Here is a 21,464-nt window from a genome sequence, read left to right on the forward strand (position 1 = left end):
ATATCCAAACAACTGAATGTCCTTTTCTGTGATAGATATACTTGAGCTGAGGATATTGGGCTAGCCTATCCTGGAGATACAGAAGCATTTCCTATGGGTCTCTTGGTTAAATTTTTTTAAAAAATTGCACTTTTTTCCCAGTGGCCAGTGGAGGGCATTGTCCCAAACGTCTTAGTGGAGTTTTCAGCTTTAGTAGCAGTTTTAAACTTTAATAGCTTAAAATCCCACTAAGACATTTGAGACAAGCTGTACTGAATGGCAGCTGCAAGGAAATTTAGTCTAATAGCCTGACATCAAAGAACAATACCCAGCCAATTGTGGAGATAGCTCAACCTTGGAAGTACATAATTGGCTATGGAAGATCTAATCATTTAAACATATTCCTAATAAAAAGTTATGATGGACAAAGTTAAGAGATTATGAAAATTCCTATCTGCCCAGCAAAATAATTTGTATCCTTCCCAGAAGGGGCCTCAATTCTATGATTATAAGTGCTATTTGGAGAAAATCATGCAGATAAATATAGCAAAAATATATTTTTTGCCTTTTTTTCCTGGGAACTTCAGGCAAAAGAATCAGATCTAGATTTTCAGGTGTGACATAGACAGCACTGCTCAAAAACCTAGGATCACTAGCAAATTTATGTTATAATCAGACTCTTGCTTCACCTCATGGACTCAATAAGACAGTATTTATCTAAATACTATAATCAGAGCCATACCTCCAAATTCATGGGGGTATATATATATATATATATATATATATATATATATATATATATATATATATATATATATATATACACACACACACACACATGTATACATGTATATATTAAAAGTAAAGATAAACACGAATATGTTTATATTCGTGTTTATCTTTACTTTTAAAGTATTCATTTCATTTTTCACCTGCTTTAGAAAGATAAGCAAATTCTTCCAATTATGGGTCAGGGTGTCCATATTGCTCTTGAACCTTATTTGTAAATTCTAATGCCTTTACCTGGGAGTTAGGAAATCTCAGCTAATGCATACTTTAAATAGAAATCATAGCCAAATCCAGCATGGGATTTATAAGCTTAAATATTGTTCAGAACTCAACATTCTTCTGCAAAAGGTGCCCATTCTTGACTTGAACTTCATTTCTGGAGCATCAGATTGTTTGGTTATATATATATATATATATATATGTATATATATGTGTATATATATGTGTATATATATGTATATATATATACACACACACACATATACATACACACACACACACATATATATATATACATATACACATACACACATACATATATATATTGGAACTCAATAAATGGGTTAATAAAGATAATCTATTTAAAAGGGGTGCTACCCCAGTAAAAAGGTTTAGAGTGATTTAGAAAATAATAATGGCTGTCCATACTTAGTGGTCCAGATAGAAAGCAAATATCTTCTGGGAGAATAAATTATTTCTATTCTTGAGTTACAAGAAATTAAGACATATTACTCACCCAGTCATTTTTAAGGGTTAGTGTGTTATCAGTTGTTCAGTGGCTAGAGTATCACACTGAATTATATTTACAATGAAAAAAAAAAGCTTTCATCCAAGCAATTTAGCTGAAGACATTATCTGTAAAATTTTTTCAAATGTGTAAGGTAATGCTTTCAGTAATTTAATGGAAAATTGCTTCCCAAGTTCTTCCTGTGAAGAATACATATAACTAATATATAAATGTACACCAAAATTACATGGCACAATAGTCTATTATTATTTTCTGAATCCTAAAATAATTGGAAAGCCTTTTTAATTATAACATACCATATAGATACTTAGTGAAATAATTATAATGATCAAAATAATATTGTAGTTTATGCACTGAATTAGATATTTCAAAAATGCAACATAAAATATTTTTCAACTCTTACACAAAACCACAGTGTGGTTTTACTTAGAATACTGTTAGAGGTTTTGAGTCCAGCATCTTAAGAAGGATATAATACAGATGCAAAAGTACCAGAGAAAGATGATTAAAGTGAGCATAGGAATGGAGAACTTTCTATATGAAGATTAAAAAGCTAATGTAGTGGGGGTCTGGCACATAACACAGACCCCAAAAGCTTGCTTAGTTGCTATAACTTCTCTACATGGAAGATACTTTGAAGCTTGTTTTCAGGAGAATTGTAATTGATGACACTTGAAGGAGTTGGTTTGGAAAGACTGAAACAGGTATGGAAATTCTACACCTGTTTCTGGTTAGCTACATTAGGGTAAAGAGTCTCTTTAATGAGCTTTTACATTCATAAAGGCCTACTAAGACCAGTCACCTCTTTTTTTCCCCTCTCTTACTTGCTCTTGTGGCATATCAGTAGCTCAACACTTACAGTGTATGGTGAAAGAACATTCTATAAAGGGAGAGGACTTAGGACCTTCTTCCCTCTGAGACAGCAGAAATTGACTTTGGCATTGGACTTTTCATTTATTCTTTTTAATGCCAGGTAAAAGGAGTGAAGTCCCTGTCCCTAGGAATTTAGAAAGATTGTGAAAGTGAGTCATAGGAATTAGGAAGTTGGAATACAGGCTAGATTTTACAGTCAGCATAGCACTGATGATTGCCTATGGAAGATCTAATCATTTAAACATATTTCTAATAAAAACTTACTATGTACAAAGTTAAGAGATTATGAAAAATTCATATCTGAAAAACAAAATGAGAATTTGTAACCTTTCTATAGTAGGCTTCAACTCTATGAGTATAAGTGCTGTCTGGAGGAAATTATCCAGATAAATATAGAAAAATCCATGTTTGTCTTTTCTCTGGAAACTTTAGACAAAAGAGTCAGATCTAGATTTCAGGTGTGTCATAGACATTCCTTATTCCTGGGAATAAGGAGTAATCTTTGGGACCCCATCCTAGTAGTAGCTGATACAAGGACTAATCCTGCAGATTTTGCCTTTGGATGTGTACTTAGTAGAAGTGATGTTGTGTAGGAATTGAACTAATTTTTGAGCCTACTCCCTCAAAAGACAGGCTGCTGGTGAAGTGGATAGAGCACTGGGACTGGATTAGGAACACCTGAATGCAAATTTGGCCTCAGACACTTACCAGCTGTGAGACCCTGAGCAAGTCACTTAATTTCTATTTGCTTTAGTTTACTCAACTTTAAAATGGTGATAATAACAGCAACTATGTTACAGGGTTGTCAGGATCAAATGAGATCATATTTGTAAAAGCACTAAATGCAGTGCCTAGTGTTATATAAACACTCATTCTCTTCTCTTCCTCACCTTTCCCAGTGACCAGGAGAGAGTATGCACTTTGATTTTGGGGGGGCAAATGGGGGAATGTTGTAAATTTTTTTGCTATTTCTTTTAAGTGATTGTTTAAATTTTTATTTTAAGTAGCTAATTAATTTTATTAGAGTATTGCCATTTATTCTTGCCATTTCTTTTAAGTAAATATTCCTTTATAAAATCTGGTGGATATAAAGTGGTTGAATCTAATTGGGATGTTAATTACAAGCCTCTAACAAAGGGGAAATCCAGCTGGTGGGAGCTCAAAATGATTCCTGTAGAGAAGTGAGAAACTCTAACCTGACAGGTTACTCTACAACCCTGAGGGAAGAGAGGGTCATAACATTCTTTACTACTCTAGCAATCTTCAGTGCCTCAGATAAATGAAGTCAGTAGGGAATATGATCAAAGTGTATACAATAATGAAGGCTCATACCATAATTATTTACCAAATATTTCAGTATGGCAAGGAGTAGACTCCAAAGAACCTTCCAAACAACTAAGAAGAGAAACTTAATGTAGTAGGGATACATTGGAGCAGTTGTCAGTCCATGCAGTCGTATAGGTGGGGCTCAAATTGATTTTTAAAAGCATTTAGAGAAATTCATGAATGAACAAACTGCAGCTCAGGAAGGAAGGCTGGAGATATCTCAACCTTTTAAGGACAACCAGACCTTGCTAAGAAAAATTCCCTTCGTGCCTCTTTCTGAATGAAATAATGGGATAAAAGGGTTATTGCTCTGACCTGGGACAGAATTCTTAACGCTCTTTTGTTCTTCTCTATTACAGAAAATACAACACCTATTTGGGGCACTGAGACTGAAAAGTAACGTTTTCCAAAAATTTGCTTAGTACTATGATATCATTGCTTCCTAAGTTAAATTCGTGGCTGTTTCTCCATTATATCCTTGAAAAGTATACATCTTCAGGTTTTGTGGGGAGAAACCTCTCTCCTCCTTTTGTTTTCAGGTTAGGAACATGCCTGTTGAATGCAAGAATCACAGAGAAGATAGTGCAGATGCCCGAGGTCAGGTTTTTAGTGTTTCCCTAAAGTCACACAATGTTATAGAGGGCAGTGAAGAACTAACAAAAGGTACCACAGGCACACTTAGCTCCTTCACAGTGCTTGACTTCAATGGGACAGAACAAGGAAGGATTGTTATTTATGTATTCCCCAAGCATCCTAGCCTCATAGAATACAGATATTCGCCCTCACCTTTCTTTTTTTATTTCATTCCATCATAACCAGAATTCTTTGGACCATCCCAGGTCCTTACCCCTTCCTTGTGAGGTCTTAGAAAAATAATTCTTTATCCAGTGGTACCACCCTGACAGGAGACAGAAAAATTTAAAGCAGCTTTTCCTACAGAGCAGTTAAAAGGACAATGTGATGAATGAATTAGTGGGAAAAAACATTTATTAATTTCTGACTATGTATGAGGCATTCGGCTAAGCACTGAGGATAAAAATTAAAATAAACAAACAAAACAAAAAAACAGTCCCTGATCTCAAGGAACTTCCCTCTTAATTAGGAAAGATAACACATGAGAGTTCAGTTAGCAGAGTAGATGTAAAGGCCCCAAGGGTACGGATACAAAGCATACAGCAAGGCCTGAGAGACCTTAGGATGAATCAGGGGTCTGCCCCACAGAAGTAGCCCACCACTATTGAGAAGAAGGGAGTGAGTCTACAGGTCAGAGTGAAGAGGGAGTCTAGGTTTTTTCTGGCAGGGCTGGATATAGGGGATCAGTGTCCAGCTAAGAGGGGTAGGAGGAAGTGTCAATGATAGGAAGGTTGGTAGTGGGTAAAGTGGTAAGAATATTGTTCTTTTGGGGTGCCAATATTAGCTAGGGTCCTATTAGTGCCCAAGAAGTTGCATTAATCTGATGCCCAGTAAAATAAAGGGTGGCAGAATTTCTTCCCCTTCTAGCCAGTGGGTCAGAACACTGGATTGACCCTTCTGAGAATATGACCAAGGGCCAATTTTTACTGAGTTTTAGAGAGAGAAGCATTATTACTTGAGTTTGGCTTTTTCAGTCCTATGAGGATGCTACATTTATAGACTCCATGTATGCCTAAGAGCAAGCTTGTCTGAAATACTCTTTGCTCTTCTTACTCCTTTATGCCCTAGGATATTTCACAGGACTCATCATTCAAGGATAATATGGGTCTAACATCCTTCTTGTGTATCACAAAATCAGAGTTCTGAAATTCAAAAGGCTTCCTGGGTCACAAAAAAAGGGCAAAAAAGAAACTCCTAAAAGGTGAAGTAATAACTTCTAGAAACTCCTGAACATGATTTGTGTCCACTGGTCTCTATTCCTTTCTTACTCAGCATTTATCTGTTCAGGTTGTACTATATCAACATGGAAATGTTGATAAATTGTTTTTATAATGTTCTTAGGTCACCTTAAGTATGAGTTTTTTTCATTCTCCAACTCTAAAGCAAGCTTTTCCTATTTGTTTTATCTCCTCTGAGATTAAAGTGTAGGGCTCTGGTGATACTGGTTGTACAAAAAATTCTTGATAATTTATGACTATGGGTCAGTCATTAGTCAGCTGGCATTTATTAATGTAGGGACGAATTTTTAAATTAATTCTTTACATTAAGTACTTACTCTGTGCCAAGCACTGTGCTAAATTCTGGAGATACAAAGAAATGCAAAAAACTCCCTCCCCGCAAACCTAGTCCCTGATTTTAAGGATCTCACAATCTAATGGGAGAGACAACATAGGTACTCCTGACTCTCACAGGGAAGGCACAAAGATTAAGAGGACCTGGCAAAGGTTTATTGTAGAAAGATGGACTTTAGCTGAGACTTGAAGGAAGCCAGGGAAGGCAGGAAGTGAAGATGAGGAGGGAGAGCTTTCTAGACATAGCAGACAAGCCAGTGAAAATGATGGAGACAGAATGTTGTGCGGGAGGAATGAGAAGGGGCCGGCCAGTGTTGCTGGGTCAGAGCATGTAGAAAAGAGTAAAGGGTAAGAATGGAAAGAGAATAAGGAGCAAGACTATGAAGGGCTTTGAAGGCCCAAAAGAGGATTTTTCTATTAGATCGTGGAGATAATAGGGAGTCAATGTAGTTGACTGAATGGAAGGGTGGGGGCAATAAGGTTTGACTTGAGGCAAAGAAACCAACTTTCCAATGGATAACCAGCTCTTCTCAATGGTTCTTTACTAAGACAGAAAGATGGGAGAAAGGTACAAAGTGTTTTGTTCAATTACTTGGAAAAAGGTGTTTTTTTTTTCTTTTTAAACCTACACAGTTCCTTTTCTAGAGATATCATAGAGGGCAGCATGGGGCCTGTTTATTTTTTAAAGGCATACATTTTAAAGACAAAACTTGAGCAGCTTCCCAGGGTACCCTCTGGCAGTACAAACTTCCTGAAGGTCACTACATAAATTACAAGGTTACCAAACAAGGCTGAACACTATAGCAGACCTTACATTGCCTCTGTAGTCACAGGCTATCCCAGGATAGGGCTAGGTGGTGGATAGTTAAGATTTTTACTTAAAAAATAATCTGATGTGATTTAAAGACCTCATATTACATTTTGTGTTCATTATGTTACAGGAAGAAAAACAGAAACATATAATGGAGGCATTATACTTTACTGTACAGTAATTTAATTTTATGATTGGCTATCCTGGAGGTAGAGTTAAATGCCATGGAGATAAATGAAGATTATATTGAGGAAGATATGCTTTTAAAGTCCTACTGTACTCTATTAACATAACCATTCAGTACTGATGTTTAATCTACTGATAGAGGGTCCTATTTAACCTTAATATTCTATAATTAGTGAAGAATACCCTACTGTGAAAAAGATTTCTTTTTAAGCTTCTCAGACAATTTGGAATGCTTTCCAAATCACTTGAATTTAAATTGCTTTGCAATAGTGGATAGAAGCTTAAATTATTTGTGATTGAGGTTTTCATTTCGGGTCTAAATTACAGTGACCACCAAATTCAGATTCTGAAGTACAGGAAAATTGGGTTCATTTACTGTCTAAATGCAGTTGCTAGAGATTAGTTCCATAACCAAACTCCCAAGCATTTTTAGACAATCTAACAAGGTTTTGTGTACATACGCTCTATGAAGTGTCCTCTATAACATGATGAATTTCTACACTTAATAAAGTTTCCATTTGATTTTGCTTGCTGCATATTGCTTTAAGCATTTTGTTCTTTACTTACCAGCCTGGAGTGAATTTCTTTGGCATATAGTGGGAATAAAAATTCAGACTCCCCTTCCAGACGGAGGCCATCTTTTGTAACACGCAAGTGCCCCATTCCAGTCTGTCAAAAAAGGAGATATTTTTATTTTTGTTTTTATTTTTCATCACTATTCATTTCTCAAATTATGAAATTAATCTCATTTCTATTTTTCTCTTTTTACAACCTATGTAGTGAAGATAACTGAGTAAAGGAACAACTCTGCTTTCTCTAATCCCCAGGCATTATGCCTTCCTGGTGTCTATATCTAAGACATAATGGAGAGACTGCCAAGACTTATCAGATTTTCTGCCTTTTACCTATATCTGCTGATTCATGTGGAAGTAGAATGTTTAATCAGAAGAAACATGTACTATATTTCTAGCTTTACGATGAAATGAAAAGACCATTTGAGGGAAATGTGGAGCCACAAATGGTCTTTTCATTTCATCCTCCAGCTAAAAGTCATAACGTTGTAAAAGAAAGGAAAACAGTATGTGAAAAGGTAACATCATGTGTTAAAGAATGAGATTCGGGTTTCTGGACCATGAATTGTGATGTATCAAAAAGAGGAGCTCATAGCATGGGATGGAATGTATCACATAGAGATCAGGAAAAATATGTGTGGTGAGAGACCTATCAAATAGATCAAGAAGTCTAATTTAGTCTGAAGTATGAGAGGGGAGAGGGAGAACATTTCCTCACTGAACTATAAAGAAAAGCAGATTGGCAGAAGTAACAGAAAAATCTGGCCTTATAAGCAGGAAGACTGGTATCAAGTCCTGCTTCTGTCCCATGCTAATTGTTTTACCCTGGGCAAGTCACTTAACCTCCCAGTGCCTCAGGAAACTCTTCAAGAATAGAAGTGGCTGGAGTACATGGTAGAAATTGTTTCATCATGGGGAAGGCACCAGTGAAATCACAGATGTGGAATAAAACAAACAAAATAAGTATTGCACTCCAGAAGACAACAGGCTTGACACAAAACAATGGTGGAAGGATTGCCTAGTAATCATCATAAGAAAACTGGAAAGAGGGTTCAAAGGACTTTTATATCTATATACTAATATGTAATTTGGGGTAATAAATGAAATAAATTTGAAACTTTAGCACAAGGAGACAAATCTGAGGCATCAACAAGACTTGAGATGAGACTCATGCCTGGAAAAAGGCAACAGAAAGGTTTGCCTTATAAGTAAGCTGATTTAAGATACAGTAGAAAGAATAGCAGAGTGAATGATCTGCCACATAGGTAGACACCAATTACTAGACTATTGGTATGTACCATATAATAAGTCAATTTTGAACAAAACAGTACCATGGCATATGATATTAGTACACTTAGAGGTATAAAATTTCCAATCCATTTGACTCATCCCAATGTACAACTTTTAATCATACCTTACATCTCCAGACCATGCAACGCTTAGGGACCTACAAATGCTACAGATTCAGATCAGGGAGATACTTTGAAATTCATTAAGGCTTGGTACCAATTTAGAAGGTTCAGATGCTGATTTTTTGGGGGGATTCATAAAAAAGTCATTCAACTGTGGAAGGACTTTGGAGATTAATTTCTGTGGGAAGAGAAAAGTCTCCAGTGTCCTCCTATATAGAAAAAGAAGAGTCTTTCAATGATGGAAAAATGAATCCCATATATGTATGGGATTCATTTTTCCATCATATATGTGTGTATGTATATATCTCTATATCCATCTCCCTCTCCCTCTCTATTTCTATCTTTAGTACTTATTAAAGGAAAGACTGTCAGAACATGGAGTTGTGTACTGGGAATATGGGGTTAGGAGTAGAAGTGGGCACATGATTTGAGCTAGATGAGAGAGATGGAGAGAGCTCTTGCTGCCAATAGGACCACCATTTAAATCAAAATCAGGGTTTTAAACTGAAAGATTTCTCCCTCAAGGCTGAAAGGAGAGAGACTGTGGGATCTCATTTGCTGGGAAGCATATCAAGATGTTTCTCTACCACCCTCCTTCCCTCTTCCTTTTTTCTCTTTCCCTTCTCAAGGACAATGAAGGCTTGCTCCAAAGGTTTCCTATTTTTTAAAGTTATGTTTATGCCATATGTTTTAATTAGCACCAATGTTGGCTAGATTAATGATGGATCCCAATTATTGTTGGTTGTAATACCTCATTATTTATAAAAATGCTACTCTCATTTAGCTTAATCCAACCTTTGCTATGTAGGTATGTCCTGTTCAGACACTTCGTCTCTTGCTCCCAGGCATGCCATTTCCTCTAGATACTGCCCTCACCTCCCTTTCTAAAAAGAGATTTCTCTGCACATGCATGGGTAGGAAAATAATGCTTAGTACAATGTGATTTAACAGTAATCATCTAAAAGCTATTTTTAAAGACAGAGACCTGGATCAAGTCTTGTCCCATATTGGGAGATTTATTAAAATAGGAAATTGATATAATTAAGTTACTCTCTCATTTTGTTCCTGAGCCCCAAGTCAGGAGGAAAGAAGAACTAACTCCTTCTATCCTGACATTTAGACAGAGACCATCTTCTCTGTCAATTTATTTATCTCTTATACTCTGCCAGTCACAGTTGTACTTTTCTCTTTCTCCCCTTTACAAATAATGAAGCGCCTTCCTAGAAAAGTAAGGATCAATGCTTTAACTAGTTCGTATTGCAACTAATTTAAGCAGAAGGTCTAACTTTAAAGAAAAATAAAAGTTTAGAACAAGAACTCATTCTCTCTAGTAGGGGAAGAGAGAGAACACATAAGAAAAAGGAGGAGGGGGGCAGCTAGGTGGTGCAGTGGATAAAGCAATGGCCCTGGATTCAAGAGGACCTGAGTTCAAATCCGACCTCAGACACTTGACACTTACTAGCGGTGAGACCCTGGGCAAGTCACTTAACCCTCATTGCCCTACTAAAATAAATGAATGAATGAATGAATGAATAAATAAATAAAATTAAAAATTAACAAAAATAAAGGCCTGGTTTAAAAAAAAAGAAAAAAGAAAAAGGAAGAGCTGGGAAAGCAATACCATCCTCCTCTTCTTCCTCTTGCTCCTCCTCAATAAACTTGATTAGTCACAGTCTCTCCTTTCAGGGGAATGGGGGTGGGTTGGGGCAAAAGTTTAGACCTTTAGTTGCAATGGTGGGAATAGCCACAGCAGCAAGTACTCTGTCTCCATTTCCTTGGCTCAAATTATGTGCTCTGGTCTTCCTTCCAACTCTGTATCCCAAGTGCACATATCCTTTTTTCCTTGGATGAGAGGAAACAATGCTGTCTGTCTGAGACTCTTTCCCAGAACCTTATCAAACTAGGTACTGAAGATTTTTCTCTGCCTCTCAGAAATCCATCTGCAAAACACTGCTACCCAACAAAGATTTTAACAAACACTTATCATATGCTTTCTACTCATTTGTTCTAGGACACTGCCGTGTCTCTTTCAGTCTGCTCAAAATGTGTCTCAGAAGAAATTAGTTCATCCCCACAATGTATTTTAACTCCAATACCAATCTGCCTTCCTTAATTCAATCCAACTCATTCAATTGAATTCAACAACCATTTATTAAAGCTCCATTTTTAGGCAAGGCACTCTTCTGGGTCAGCCTGAGAACAGAGAGTTCTTACTAGTGTGGAAATTTATTTTGATTTGAGGACCCTACCTTTGGGCTGCGATTAGAAAGCCTTAGGCCCTCAAGTTTTTTTTCTCTATGTGGGAGGGGCTGGTGCCCCTCCCCTTCCACTTCAGCTGAGCCAAGCAGGGAAAGCCCCATGGGCTGTATGAGATGCTGGGTCAGACACCTGGGGGGAAAAGCTCCAGCTCCCTCTGCCTGAGCAGATCTATCTGAGAGATCCTGGGCTCATCCAGGCTGGCCTCTAGCATAGCCCATGCAAAGGTCCCTGGGTGCACAGCAGGGGGCACGGGCCCCTGGAGCCTGGCGGTGTGGTACGCATGAGAGGCTCTAGCGTCCCCCATCACCCGCAGCCCTAGTGTGGCTGGCAAATTAGCTTGGTGTATGTGGGGGCACAGGGAGCCCCGAGGTTTGAGTGGAGAGAAGGAAGATATATAAACTGGAGAGTTAGACATGGAAGAGGGGAACGGACAGAAAGAGGGGCGCCAGAGGACTAGGAGGCTGGGGAGACACTGGAGCACTAGGAGGAATGGACAGAAAGGGGCTGACAAGATTAAGGAGGACTCTGGAGACTAGAGACCCTGAGAGTTGGTGAGAAAGGGACGCTAGAGAGGTAAGAGAGTAGTAAGGGGCGGCGGAATAATGGACCAGACGGATAGAACAGGAGACAGAGCAAGGGGTGGTGGAGAGCACAGAAGCGGTTAGCACAGGGTACAGGTTGGAGAAAGCAAAGCCTAAGAGAACAGAAAGTCTGGAGCACTAAGAGACAGGGGAAGGAGAAAAAGCTAAGAGCAAGAAGGGACAGAGGCTGATATGGAGCAGGGGGGCTTTTCAGTGAGGGGAATGCTAGAAGAAGATCTGTTGATATACAGGAGGAGGCTAAAAAAGTTCCAGGTGCAGCAGGTGGAAAGAAGCGCACTGGAATGCAGTCAGGTTGTACATTTTATTTCCCTGTATTCTTAATTTTAAATTGTATCTCATAAATAAGCCCTCTGCTGTTAAAATGGAAGAGGCTTCTTAATTTTTTGCTTTTCAATTTTGGGAGTGGAGCAGTGTGGTGGAACTTTATAAATAGCCCATATTAAATTAATAGCAGTCAAATAACCAGTCAACAGTCCCAGATTAAGTACCCCAGTCAGATTAGGCCCTCCAAATTAGCCTTAGTCAGTTAAAATATTTTCACACTAGGACATCTCCAAAGTAAGCCCCCTGGCTGTCCTCGCCTGGATTCTCCCTCCTTTTCAACAAATCAACATGTACCATCTAGACTTTAGGATATGCTGTTCTTTCTAGGATGTTTCTCATTCACAGAAACCATGGTACCAATATTTTTCTTTTCTGCCTCATACAGAGGTTGTTCACCAATCGCATAATTTATATGCTATTATCAGTCCCATTTCTCCAAATGGTAAAAGTTTTATGAAATTCTCTTAAAAGAATTTTGAGGGGCAGCTAGGTGGTGCAGTGGATAGAGCACTGACCCTGGAATCAGGAGTACCTGAGTTCAAATCCAGCCTCAGACACTTAACACTTACTAGCTGTGTGACCCTGGGCAAGTCACTTAACCCCAATTGCCTCACTAAAAAAAAAAAATTGAGATCTATACCTCAGCTAGTATTTTAAAATGCCAACTGTGTTCTAGAAAGTACACTAGATTGTGTGGATGGAATATTAAGATAGGGAAAATATATTTCCTATCTTCAAGTAACTTATAGTTTAGGACAGTAAAGATGAAATGTCCACAGAACACTTTATAGAGAAGTATAGTCTTTGATGAATCTGCAATTTAATCTCTGGGGGTACTACTTTCACTAATGCAGACTGGATCCTTCCATACCTTCTCATCTTGTGCAGTTCTTGTCCGTATCTTTCCTGAAATCTTCCATAGAGGATCCGAATAACACACTATAGACCTTCCTCTGATTCTTTTAAGATCTCAGGAGTACCAACATGGTATTCATACTCACTATTACTATGTAACCAGGCCACTTCTTTCCCTAGCCATTTGTGTCTTTCATAACACATCATATTATCCTTAGTAATATGCACCAACCTACTTGTGATATACCAAGATTCATACATCTATGTAAAACTCTGGAAGACTAATTGTACTTTTGTAGCAGCAAGCAGTTTGGGCACTGTACAATTTTTCCAATGTCATATGGTTCATTATCTCACTCCATCTCAGGTTCCATTTGCACTATCTATTCAAAACAAAGGGGCAATAAGTTGGTGAAATGCATAGAGGACTGGGATTGGAATCAGGAAGACTCAATCTCCTGAGTTCAAACCCAGCCTCAGACATTTACTAGCTCTATGAACCTAGGCAAGTCATTTAATACTCTTTGCCTCAATTTCCTCATCTGTAAGATGACCTGGAAAAGGAAATGGCAAACCGCTCTAGTATCTTTGTCAAGAAAACCCCAAATGGGGTCACAGAGTCAGACATGACTGAAACATCTGAATTCCAATGACAATTCAAGACTTACTTGTTGATGAAATTACTTGAGCAACCTACTGTTCCACTGCATTTCTGGCCAATATATTTTTCATCCACTTAATTTTTTAGTGTAGATGGTTATACCAATTTTTTTTCCACATTGCTATGCATTTCATGAAGGTGCTTTGTAGTATTGATTAAATTAGCAGTATTATCTATGAATTTGAACATTTGGAGACTCTTGTCATCAGTGAGGAATCCCTTTGTTTGACCTCTGTTCAGGATCTTACTCATGGCACAGATAAACACTTTAGCTGAGAATATTTCACTGTTTTATACCTGTTTTAATGCCTGTGCACATAGTAGGTGTTTAATAAATGTTTATTGATCAATCGATTGATTCAACATTACTACATTATTGAAGAAGATTTTCTCTGTAGTTTTATTCTATTTTAAAGTATTTTTTTAAAAAAAACAAACTTATGAGTGTGGAAGCCACCATGCTTAAAAAAGAGATTTCAGGTTGCATTTTGCACAATCAACTCAATGCTTTTTGAAAATCAATAAACAATAGAAATAATGGCATCATATATTTTTTATAACTCTCAGTTGATGATATAAATAAAAAGATGTGTTCTGACATAGCCTGTTTGTTCCCAGGATACCAGGGACATCCCAGATACATGCATACAACATTCTTATTTACATTTTCTAGAGAAGAATAAGTAACCATATGGTTCAACATTTGCTGATATATTATCACATTGTTTTTTAAACGAAAAAAAGGTCATTGATAATTGCATGCCTTAGAATTATGTCACAGCATTGATTTTGGTTGTATTAATTTAATCAGATCTAACCATTCTTTTTGAATACACCTGAAGTGCTAATGTTTCTCATATAAAACAGTACTAGGTTCTTATTACTAATTTTAAAAAAAAGATCATTATAAAAATTGGTAGATCTGTGCTCTTTTATATGTAATTGTTGCCAAGTTCTCTTCAGGTTCCTTTCCCTGTTCCTTTTCATTGTTTTGTGAAGGCATACTACTCACAAGCTTTTATCTTCCTCCAGGATATTTTGAAAATGACCTTGTATTCTAAACTAATGTCCTTGATTCCTATGTTTCTGGGTGAGGGAGGGAATTTCGAGGGTGGAGTGCCTTTGACCTGCCTGTGGCAATCATTTTGTATTAGATAAAATTCTCTATGAAATAAATAATTTAACCTTTTCTTCATCCTGAACCCCCTTTTTCAGAACAGATATTTCACTTGAACATGTAAAATTGGAGCTGTTATAATTGCATGCAGTATCTGCTTTATATTTTTATTCCTCTAATTTATTTACTTTGACCTTTGCTCTAACTAGTCAATTACCTTGCATAATTCAAATAACTAATTCTTAAATAAGGATTTATACTTTTTAATAGTCATTTCTTTCTTTTAAGATATAGTCATTTTCATATGCTCCAAATGAGGAACTTTTTCTTCCATTATATACTGGCATCTTCTCTACAGCTTAGAGTTGCCCTGGGTTCAGAGAGGGGAGGGTACTTTTTAAAATTTTTTACTCTTTCTTTCCTTTGAATCCTCCCTTCATCTTCTCTATAACACTGTAGTTCATTTTTCCCATGATTATTCCTTTATATTTTCTGCCCTTCCTTCTTACACAATTTTCTATCCATTCCTTGTCCCTGTCTCCTCTGTTGTGCTTAATGCATTTACATACTTAAATCTGTGTGTATGTGTGTCCAATTGAAATTGTATTCAATATTCTTGTTCAGATGATAGAAGTCTATTGAATGCCCATTCCTCATACCCTTTCTTTTATGACTATACATTCTTCAACTTATGCACTTCCATGTTGCAATAGTGATTTATTTTCGCTTTTTCCTATGAATGGTTCCCTATCCCTCCCATTTTCAAAATGTTCTTCTACTACTATTAAAAGAAAAAAATCCACATTTTTACCTTTTCTTTATGACTCATAACGTTAACAGGGCTCTGGGAAGACACCTATTTTTTATCACGTTGTTAATATGTAAAAAATTCATCCTCATATATTCCCTTATACACATACTTCAATAAATTTCTCTTGGTGCCACAATATACATACATACACACACACACAAATACACACACACACACACACACACACACACACACATGCATATCCTAACTTAGTCAAAATAGACTGTGATTTCTGCACTCCAGGAATTCCTCTTAATGATATAGATTACAAAACTAATTGTTTAGAGAACCAAATATTTACAATTTACTTTAAAAACATTAGTGGAGATATACTATGATATGGCTCCATTTTGTTTACAATGTATGTATTGTATGGCTCTATTTTGCTTTAATTCAGAGACCATTTATACAGTGGCTCTATCAGATTCTCCTTAAAGTCTCTTATAACATCAAAAATTCTAGCATTTTACCATTAGTTTTTTAAAAAATATTTTATACTTTTTAGTGTGCATTCTGTGAACTACACATCTATTTTTCTTTAGAAAGGATATTATATTTATTTGGATTAGTTAACCAAAGTTTAACTTAAAATTTTTCTTAATTAATACATTAGGACCATACTGTATCTAAAATTTATTCAAGGTATCCATATAAGTATAAAATTTACTGTTAGAATGTATTATAATTTTTTTTATCTTTGCCTAATTAATAGTTCTTTTATCCCTCTAATTCAGAGAAGTACCAGTAGAACTGCTTGATAAGAACATTCTGATTCCTTTCCAGAGCACATTGTAATTGTGATGATATGCCCAAAGTTGTTGGTATGATTTCATAGATTCATAAAATATCATTATTACCCACATGAATTTCTCAAAAATAAGTTTTATGGATGAATTCTGCACAGTATTATCTCTCCAGGGACAAATAAGAAGATATAACTAACTATTATATCACTAAATTAATGATTCAGTTTTAAGCTCAGTGTTCACCACACATCTATAATTCTGTATCTGCTGAAAATGAGATTCAAATTGCAAAAAGTTTTAATTTTTTTGTAATTGTTCTAATTAAATTTCCACATGTAGTTTCTCTCTTCCACTCCAATTTATTAATGATTTATGGCAATGGCCCTGGTATTCATATACCAGGAGTAGGGCATAAACTCTGACAAGTTCTACCAAACTAGAAAGTTTTCAAAGTATTGATCTACCTATGGATCATTTCATGTATGAGGAAAAACATCACTAAATAAGGAGAGTCTTATTGCTAGAGGACTGTCCACCAGGAGATGAATTTTAGGGCAACACTAAAATGTTTCTTAGTGTATTTTATCTTCATTCTACTTCTGCAGTGATAGTGGTAGAGTGGTGGAATAGGAAGCAGTGGTTGGTATTCCAAATGTAAGCTATTTGTCCAGTGACATAAAATAATAGAGGAATTGAACATACCGACATTCTTGCTATAAATGAAACAAAAAAGTCACAAAATAGTTGCAGTAAAATGAAAAGATGGGTGTCAGATTCTCCTCAAAGAGAAAAAGAAATAGTTTGGAGTTTGGGGTTTATCATGTACTCCAAAGCAACAACAGTCCAGTAGGAGTAGCATGCTCCTTTCTCTCCACTATGAATTCTTCGCCACCAATCCTCAGCAATGCCCTCCCCTTTGAGGTTCACTCCTGCAAAGGAAAAGTCCTTGTTGCTTTCATCTCCTGACCTCTAAGACATTTTTCACAAGGAGCTCAGTGCCTGGCTCATAGTTTTCCTCTCCACCCCACCCTGCAGATTTTAATATTCTATTCATATTGATGTTTCTGCAAACACTCTGCATTTCCTATTCATCAACTTCCTCAACTCCCACTACCTAAGCTTGTTTCTATTAAGTGTTTTATTAAAAACTTAATATTAAACACAACTGCCAACTAAATTTGTTTAGTAATTACATTTAAATGATTTAATTTAAATAATTTCTCAGTTATTTCCTGTAAATGCCCAGCAAGATTCTTTTTTTTCCATATCCATTCATTTAACTGTTTACATGGAATGACTTAAACCTTCATTATAGCTCAGCTACCCATGGGACTTATTACCCTTATAACTCACTATTACTCAAAACAATTCAATCTCCATGATTCTGAACTCTGAAATTCCCTTTCTAATGGAATGGGGACAGGAATCTGCTGGTAAATGTTTAACAGTAGGCTTCTCCCCTTCCCCTCCAAAAAAAAAGTATAAATGACACACTTTTAGGTTTAATCTGCATTATTACATTTTCTATATCACTTTCTTAGGTCTAGACAGGTAGTATCAACCACACAAATAGCAAGAGGAGGCCACCAAAGTGTACGTAAGCATCCTTATATGCTGCATATTGACAGTTTAAAAATGTGTTACTGTATTTGATTTATTTTGTTAAATATTTCCAATGACATTTTAATCTGCTTTGGGCCACCCCTCAGAGTCTTGTGGACCACATGCAGCTTGTGTGTTTGACACCTCTGGTCTAGACAATCATAAAAACAATAAATCAATTTCCAATTTCTGAGGTATAAATCAGCTCTTGGGAGCTGCTTCAAGATGCCTCCAGTATACCCCCAGCTTTGTGTAAGGGTGAGGATGGTGGTGGGAGTAATGGGCAGACATCATTCTCAGCTGATGTAATCCCTGACATGGAAGAAACTGGAGAGCCTGCTTTGGAAAGGTACAGTGACATGCCATGGAAGTACCTTGTAGAGATTTGGAACCTGGGTAAATGTGCCCAAACTAGTTCTGGTCTGCTAGCCATGTGATAGAGAGGACTCTTTTTGAGTGGCTGCAATGAGGGAAGTAGGGATAAATTCAAAAGGCACTGGTTCTCTAGATAGAATCCTCCTGGTCTGATTCTTTCCTTCTTGGCTGTGTTCTGGTGAGAAGGGAGACAAAATGCTGGCAGGGAGGGTCCTTGAGTCCTTTCCATTCAAGGTCCGCTTGTGGCCTGTGAGTATAGACCTTGGTACTTGGCCTTGGCATTTGCTCTATCCAGTTTGAGGTAAAGGAGATTGGAGAGAGATATGGCTCTGTGAGCTTCAGGAGGTAAGGAAGGCAAGTCCCTGGGAATTTTGAGAGTAGAGTTCATGCCGGATTCTGTAACTAGCCAGTTTAGCATCAGAGCAGAGTTGTTACTTAATAAATGCTATATAATTCATTGATCTAGGACAGAGAATGGGGGTTTGCTTTTAGAAGTTATGCAGGAGGGAACAGCTAGGTGGCGCTGTGGATAAAGCACCGGCCCTGGATTCAGGAGGACCCGAGTTCAAATATGGCCTCAGACACTTGACACTAGCTGTGTGACCCTGGGCAAGTCACTTAACCCTCATTACCTCGCCAAAAAAACCCAAATCAAACCAAACCAAACCGAAACAAAACCAAACCTTGTGCAGTCAGGAGAAAGTTTGAAAGGGTCACTGTGGACCCTTTAAACTGTCACGTTAGAGATCGTCAATCAGGAAAGAATAATAGAAGTGCCATGAAAGCCTAAAACTGAAGAGACTTTTGAGATACCCTGAATTGCCTCCTTGCTTTACCAAGAAAATAGTGGTAATTTGTCATGAGTTTCTTCATCCCTCCTACTCTGCAGCTCAGAATTTTTTTGTATCTTTATAAACTTCTAACTTCTGTAGTGTCTAAGGAAGTAACTCTTCTTCTCAAGGCTAATTTTCCAATTTTGCCCTTGATTAGTTCTCTTCCTATTGCTTATCTCTTCTCTGACTTTAGTTGTCTACCATTCCCTCTCTAATCTTCATTTATCCCTTTCTAATGGCACCTTCCTGGTTGCCTACAAACATGACAAGGTTTTCCCTAATCTTTTTTTTTGGTAAGGCAATTGGGGTTAAGTGACTTGCCCAGGGTCACACAGATAGTAAGTGTCAAGTGTCAGGCCAGATTTGAACTCAGGTACTCCTGAATCCAGGGCCGGTGCTTTATCCACTGTGCCACCTATCTCCCTCGTCCTAATCTTTAAATAATTAAACAAAAAACCTTAACTTTACCCTGCTGTCTTTTCAAGCTAGAGTCTCATACTTATTCTCCCTTTCATCTCAGTGTCATCCACCCTCCCTGCTACTACTTCCTAGCCACCCACTGCAATCTTGCTTTCAGCAACCCCTACAGAAATTGTGCTAAGGGTCAGCAATTTTTGCTTAACTGATAAATCCACTGGCCCTTTTCACAGTTTTGAACTTTAGAGAGCTTTTGGTATCACTGACTAACATTTTGCCAAGATATTCAGACTTTTGGTTTCATTCCACATTATTCCTCTTCTGCCAAACTGCACACTATTAACTGTTCCCAAGACTCAACATTCCATTTATGCAAGAGGTGCCTCCCCTTCCACTCCTTGCCTAGAATACCTCTGAATCCTTATCTGCCTTCAAATTTCAGCTCCTAAGCTGCTACTTCCTTTGGGAAAGCCTACTTTCATTTTTCTTTTTAAAACAAACAAAAAACCTTCAAATTACCTTGTCTTTGCTCATCACTGAATCCGTTATAACCTCCAGTAGAATCCAAGTTCTGTGAGAGCAAAGATGATTTCCCTCTTTCCTTTACCTCTATTACAGAGCCATATATAGTGAAAGTACATCATAATATTGAATTTTATTAAATAGTGAAAGAGCCAGGACTCAGTTTTAGACTGGTGCAGTGGAAAGGCAAAGGATTTGAGTTCAAATCTCAGTTCTGCAACTTACTATCTATATTACCTCAGGGAAATCACTGAACCTTTCTGGTACTCAGGTTCCTCATTTATAAAATAAAGGCTTTGGACTAGATGAGCTCCAAAGTTTAGCTCTAGATTTAGGATCCTATGATTACAGGATCATAAATAGTTAGAAGCAGGTAGGTGGCACAGTGGTTAGAGTGCTCAATCTTGACTCTGGAAGACTTGAATTCAAATCCTGCCTCAAGCACTTACTAGCCATGTGATCCTGGGAAAGTCGTTTCACCTCTGCCTCAGTTTCCTCAACTGTAAAATTGGGATAAGAACACTTACCTTCCAGGGTTGTTTTGAGTATCTAATGAGACAAGATTTATAAAGTGCTTAGCACAGTGCCTGATACATAGTAGTCACTTAATGTTTGTTTCCTTCTTTTCTTCCTTTGACTGATTTTTAAGACTTGGAAGCATCTGCTTTGATAAAATAGTAAGATAGAAGAAATATATGGGGGTAGCTAGGTGGCACAGTGGATAGAATACTGGCTATGGAATCAGGAGGACCTGAGTTCAAATCCAGCCTCAGACATTTGACACTTACTAGCTCTGTGACCCTGGGCAAATCACTTAACCATGGTTGCCTCACCAAAAACAAACAAATACATGAGCAAACAAACAAACAAATAGATAAATAAAAGAAATATATGTCCCTGGTGAAAGTCATAAGAAGGGAAGACTGATCTTACTATTATCTAAGGAAAACATTCGATGTATTGGTAATAATCATGATATGGGTATAACCTTGATTCCAAAGCCTTAATTGAAAGAGGGTTAGAAATTATGGTGATACATTTAGACTAAAAATATATTTCTACCTGTAAATTTTAAAGGAAGGGGGCTTTAAAGAAAGCCTTTGCCTCACTGATTGGAAAATTCAAGTGATCAAATAGCTGAAGCTCATTACTTTTTGTCATAAATATTCCTGGAATAATCCCAAGTTAAGAAATTCTTATAAAAAGACTGCCTTGACACCCTTCACTTTTTGTTAGCTCCAAGAGGGGTAACCAGAGCTGGGTGCTCCTTAGTCATGAGGTTCCTTCTGATGGCTTAGTTTACTAATCACACCAGGCACAGCTCAAGGCTTTTAGCTATCAGGAAAGAATGCTATAAACAGGCCATAATGCTCCCACTGGGAGGCTAACTAAAGTGTTGAAGGAATTTTTAACATTCTCAAAAACTTTAACCTTGCATTA

The 21,464-nt window shown here is 37.2% G+C and overlaps 1 protein-coding gene across 4 annotated transcripts in view; it reads right to left on the reverse strand.

Annotated features, from left to right (window-relative positions):
• Positions 1-21,464, reverse strand: part of SGCG (sarcoglycan gamma) — a 331,776-nt gene that overhangs the window by 127,724 nt on the left and 182,588 nt on the right. For all 4 annotated transcript variants that reach the window (XM_043991638.1, XM_043991637.1, XM_043991639.1 and 1 more), the window contains exon 3: positions 7,484-7,585. In XM_043991638.1, the coding sequence (XP_043847573.1) occupies positions 7,484-7,585 (102 nt within the window). The remainder of the gene's footprint in view (positions 1-7,483; positions 7,586-21,464) is intronic.

The sequence above is a fragment of the Dromiciops gliroides genome, chromosome 3 (assembly GCF_019393635.1).
Source record: "Dromiciops gliroides isolate mDroGli1 chromosome 3, mDroGli1.pri, whole genome shotgun sequence".
In the NCBI taxonomy this organism is placed as follows: domain Eukaryota; kingdom Metazoa; phylum Chordata; class Mammalia; order Microbiotheria; family Microbiotheriidae; genus Dromiciops; species Dromiciops gliroides.